This window comes from Apaloderma vittatum, unplaced genomic scaffold, assembly GCF_000703405.1.
Source record: "Apaloderma vittatum isolate BGI_N311 unplaced genomic scaffold, ASM70340v1 scaffold40442, whole genome shotgun sequence".
NCBI lineage: Eukaryota > Metazoa > Chordata > Aves > Trogoniformes > Trogonidae > Apaloderma > Apaloderma vittatum.
Genome location: NW_009702754.1, coordinates 1 through 5,194, shown reverse-complemented (window position 1 = coordinate 5,194; position 5,194 = coordinate 1). Strand labels below are relative to the sequence as shown.

The following is a 5,194-nucleotide window of genomic DNA, read 5'->3' as shown; positions in this document are numbered from 1 at the left end:
TAGATGGAATGGAATACTCCTGTTGGTCACCTGTCCTGTCTATCACTCCCTGGAGGTGCAACCTTTTACTTCCTTGTGACCCCTCTCACTACCCGGCACCCCCAGCGTGGCACACAAGAGCCAGCAGTGGCCTTGGTCACTACAGGAATAAGCATCATTAAGAGCCTTTCTGCATCCCAGTCCCAGGCAGTGACTGTAAACATCAGGGGTTATCACTGCCAGAGGCACACACTGTCTGCAAAAACATGCTGCGAACTTCAGAAAGTGCAGCCTTTTGGAAGAGACTTAGCTGAGAAGGAAAAGTCAGTAAACAGAATTGGTTTTCTTTAGCTCAGATCAGGACATATCTATATTTGGATAGGGAAGATAAATACGACTTAAACCATCCTACTTATTTTAAGGGTTCTTTGAAGCATGATTGAAGTATGCAATTTTCTCTTAGTATTCTTAATTTTTATTTGGTTTTTGTAGCATCAAGCTACTGCAGAGTAACTTAAGGTGCAGAACTTCTACTTTTAAATACACGAGTTACACAATTGCACAGTTATTGTAAACAGTGATTTTAAGGCGTCTCCTCAAATATCGGGAATCCGTTGTTCCATTGATAATTTATTTGTCTTGAAAGGAAATTACTGCTTGTTCTGTCTACCAGGCTGAGCAGGTTGTATTGAGGAATAAAAAAGTGTGGCAGCTGAGACTGTTGCAGGCAATTCAGAAAATAGGTCAGGTATCTCTGAAAGCAGTCCTCCAGGTTTCCCAAACTCCAGTCCGCGTCATTTGGATACTTGACACACATGTGGAAAAAGGCAGTTTTGACAAGATACGAATAGAATTTTTCCAACTCTTTTTTATGTTTCATTTTAAGTCGCTCTAGAAGATACTTCATAAGTTTGAGGCAACCTTTCCTGTGAAACAAATAAGAATTTATTAGGTACCTTCTACATAGTTCTAAACAGGCACTTTAGATATTTAAATACACATTCACAAAGGCAATAAAAACGTTCTTACTCTAACAGTAACATTTTCAGTAACATTTTGAATAAAGTGTGAAAAGGGCAGCGACAGGCTAGATAGCCCTGGAACTACTGTGTATGAAGTCAGATTCGAGCAGTCAAGAATTTTTACTTTAAACAGGGGGGTTTGTGCGTGCGCCACTTTCACCGACAGCCGCAGCAATGCAGAACTGCCAAGTGTTGGTCAGCAGTGCACTTACACGGTACAGGCTTCCAGCTGCAGATGCTGCCGGTATCGCATGAAAAAGTAAAGACAGTTGTGCATTAATTCCCTTGAGGCTTTCTTGATTCCATACAAGATGTAATAAAGCAAACCAAGAAGTTGGTCTGCCATTAAGGAAGTTCTGTATCTTATGTGGGTTTTGTTCTTTCTCTTCGAAGAACTGCAGAAAACAATTTTTGTTGGAGTGTAAAATCACATTTACTCATCCTGATCCCGTTCCATTCTTTTCTCAACATCATTTCAGAAATTGCCTTGGTATGAAGTGTAATTTTGCTCCCAAAGCTTGGAAAGCTTTTAAGCTGGTTCTTCCAAACAGGACAGAGCTTGGGAAAGATTATTTAACAAGTCGCATCTTTTTACTTTCTAAGGCGAGTCTGGGGTGTAAACCTGCAACGTGATTTGTTTCGGCCTCTCACTGAGTAAATGCAAGTCAGATATTGAGCGAGTACATGCAGTGTTATACTGCTGTAGAACAGGGATGCCTAAAACATGATTCTTGCTCCCTGTAATGAGTAAATAGTCTCAGATCAGATTCTTAAATGTTAAGCTGAAACAGTGCTTAGAGAGTGCTAGACTGCCTCACACAGGCTTAAAGTAAAATATTCATATGAGATACCAACCTACAGCACTTTGGTCCATCAGCTTCACAACATGTCTTTGAGCTGCCGTGGTTGTTCATCATGGCCTTCTCAATATGTGAGAAAGAAATTCGCCAGGTGTTTCCTAAAGTTGAGTGCAAAATTGTTAATTGTTACACAGCGGTAACTACTGCTGTCTGTAACTAGGGTGGAAAAAAACCAAAATAACACTTTATAATTTACTTAATTTTAAATATCAGCAATTTCTGTGAACTTCAAAATATTGTAATCCAGTAACTATAATTAGGTAATTCCTCCTGAATTCCCCAGCTGGTCCACACAAAGACAATTAGAATACTATTAATATAGGACATCGTTAATTATTTGGATGTTTTAATTACATTCTTAAGGATTGGTTTACCTCAAAATTAAGCTTAATTCTCAACTTCTCTGCATCTGTTGAACATGATCTGGGGAACTGCCCTGCGCACAGAGATCTTCTACCTTTGAATTTATTTTCTATATTATTAGCCTTACTGCATAACCATTCCGGTTTCAAATTTAAAAAAAAAAAATAAAGCCTTCGCCATTGTTTTCTTGTGCAAGCATTAGTCTTGCATGTTTGTCCTGGGTAAGGTGACTGTTCCAAAGCATTTAGTTTTGCTCTTCTGGGAATGTTTCTGGAAACGATTAATACAGCTCAACCCTCTGGTTGAGGGGCTTTGTCTTCCTTAATTTAGACTGTTGCCCTTGCCTGTTTGGCTCCCTTACACTTTGCATTTAACTCTACTAGCCCAGTAGAGCAGTAGCAGTTAATTTGGCATTGTTAAGACAGGCATAATTAAATACAACAATGCAATGACAAGTTGAGATGTTTCTGCAAACTAACATGGGCTTGGTGTGACCACGGTCTGGAGAAAAAAGAAGTTGTACCTGTACCAGAGCTCAATGAGAAATAACACACCTTGTCAGAAAAGTACAGTTTACTTCCTGTAGAAGTATGTAACTTGTATATGCAGTCTCACTCACAGGGATGTTCCTGCCTTTTTAGAAAACTCCCTTTCAGGGGTTTTGTTGTGTTTTTTTTATTCTTACAAAACAAAGGAGTAGATGTTGCTGTTAAGCACAGCACTAGCACAGGAAAGGTCCATATTGATGTTATATTAAGTCTTAGTAGATTTAATATAATGCTCTTAGGAGTGGTTAATATACAGACTGGCAGAGCAGTTTTGTCTTTAGATTTCACTATAGGACAAGCAGTGTCATAGATCTGATGTTTTAAAGAGGGATTTCAGTTGTCTTTGATCTGCACATCAGAGGCAGAATATTGAACTGAACCTGGATACCCTTTTTATAGCACTTTTAAGTGATCAAATTGCAGGCAAGATACTGTATAACTTAGACTTATTGTCTGTATCTGAGGTACCTCTTGGAACCTTTTCTTTTTTGTTTTGTTTGGCTACTAGGTAAAGTGGTTTATATCTGAACTCTCCCCTGACTTTTCGTCCAAGCCACGGCTCAATTTTGAGGCCATCCTGTGTGCTCCGTGGCCAGCTCTGCTGAACTTCCAAAGTCAAGATGATGTCCACTGATATGTCTGCTGGAGGGTTTCGGATATGAAGAGTTATTGCAGGGCTTCCAGCCTTTTTCCTTTCCACAGTTACTTCCACATCTAGTAACAAAGGAGAAATTGATTTATAGATGGATACATTGGAATTTTTTATTTTTTTAAGAATGTTGAGGTTCTTACTTAAAGAGGAATTGACAGTTAGTCAAAAGAAATACCTGGGTTCAGTCACTGGTTCTTTATCCTACAGGATAAGAATTTTAAATAAAACATTAAGGTTGCCTGTTGAGAAGTTCTACAAAATAAGGAATACTCTTCTTGGACTGCTGTGTTTGCTTGATTTACTATGTCTACAGAATCAGAATTACAGTAATTGTTTTCCAGTGAGATGCTTCACTATTGAAAACACAAGACGGAAGAGATTTGGCCATGCTGTTTCTGAAGGCTGTGGAGAAAAAGCACATCCTAAAAGAGAATACATTTTCTATATAGATCAGTATAAAACATTAGGCAGTGTAAAACAGAAAGCTCTGCCTTTTGCTACCAGTTCAGCAAATGGCAGGTAGATTCAAAAATATATGGGTCACGTAGGAAGTACCAACATGCAACGGAACCCTCGATATTCATTATTTTTATATGGGAAGAGGATTGCACAGTGGAGCAATGGGTTAATCACATATGATTAGCTCTGATGTGTTTGTGTCTTAGCACAAGAGCAATCTTGAGATACCAGCAACAGGAGGGGTTACAGCTATAGCTCCCTTGCCACGAAGACACAGTTCACTGGAGAGAAAGAAAAATTACATTTTATTAACAGCAAAGCAATGCACATGTGCAACATAACTAGATTTTTAGCACTCCCAGGCGAAGTTTGTTCTCTCAGTACTTACTTCTAATGTTCCTTACTTCTCGTTTTATAATGTCTCTTAGTGCATCAATCATTTTAAAGGCTGATAACTTTTGATCTTCATCTAAGAACTTCAACAAATAGTTTTCTCTTGGTTTTCTTTTGAATGTTAGATAAAAATAAGCTCCAGTGTCATCACATTCATCCAGCTGAAGTCTTTGAACAGGCATTACAAGCATGATGTCAAATTCATTTGGTTCAGATATCTGCAAAGTACGAGCATACGAGTCAGTGTGCAACTTGGGTTTTACTCTCCAGGCTTTTATACCAGTTGTGGTTTTATCTAAAAATGCTTTGGTGTACTTCTCACATCTAGTGTGTAATATAAACTTATTTCTGCGGATCTGTATTACAAGACTGCTGTGCATTCGAGAGAAGAGCAATTTACTGATAGCAATTCATTTCCCAGCTTTCCCAACTTATTTATATTTCAGAGAGTTTTAAGATTCTTCAGCTGTTCTGAATAATGCATGAATGCTGATCTTAGTCATCCTTTTGCACACAGGAATCAATTGTGAGGGGAAAAAAAATGGCACTGCTATGCCTGAAGCATAAAAATAAAAAGAAATAAAAATAAATAAATAAAACAGCATCCTAGAATCACAGAGTAGTTTGGGTTGGAAGGGATGTTATAGATTATCTAGTCCAGCCCCTCTGCCATGGGCAGGGACACCTCCCACCAGACCAGGCTGCTCAAAGCCCCATCCAGCCTGGCCTTGAACACTTCCAGGGAGGGGGCATCCACAGCTTCTTTAGGCAACTTGTTCCAGTGTCTCACCACCCTCACAGGAATTAATTTCTTCCTAATATCTAACCTAAATCTACCCTCTTTCAGTTTGAAACTGTTACCCCTTGTCCCATCACTACACTCCATGATGAATCACAGAATCACAGAATGTTCGGGGT

General features: G+C 38.9%; 1 protein-coding gene across 1 annotated transcript; it reads right to left on the bottom strand.

Annotated features, from left to right (window-relative positions):
* Positions 1-562: 562 nt before the first annotated feature.
* Positions 563-4,656, bottom strand: MB21D1 (Mab-21 domain containing 1). Its single transcript, XM_009864335.1, has 4 exons — positions 4,272-4,656; positions 3,241-3,486; positions 1,857-1,959; positions 563-905 (listed from the first exon to the last, which is right to left on the bottom strand). Exons 1-4 carry the CDS (start codon positions 4,654-4,656, stop codon positions 563-565), a joined length of 1,077 nt encoding a protein of 358 aa, XP_009862637.1.
* Between the last annotated feature and the right edge of the window lie 538 nt (positions 4,657-5,194).

Bases quoted from the DNA above. Each gene is read 5' to 3' on its own strand.
- MB21D1 (XM_009864335.1), bottom strand. From the start codon at position 4,656: ATGCACAGCAGTCTTGTAATACAGATCCGCAGAAATAAGTTTATATTA. The intron at 3,487-4,271 runs GTAAGTACTGAG...CTTTGTTACTAG, and splicing joins AGAAGTAAGGAACATTAGAA to ATGTGGAAGTAACTGTGGAA. The intron at 1,960-3,240 runs GTACCTCAGATA...ACTCAACTTTAG, and splicing joins AAAAGAAAAGGTTCCAAGAG to GAAACACCTGGCGAATTTCT.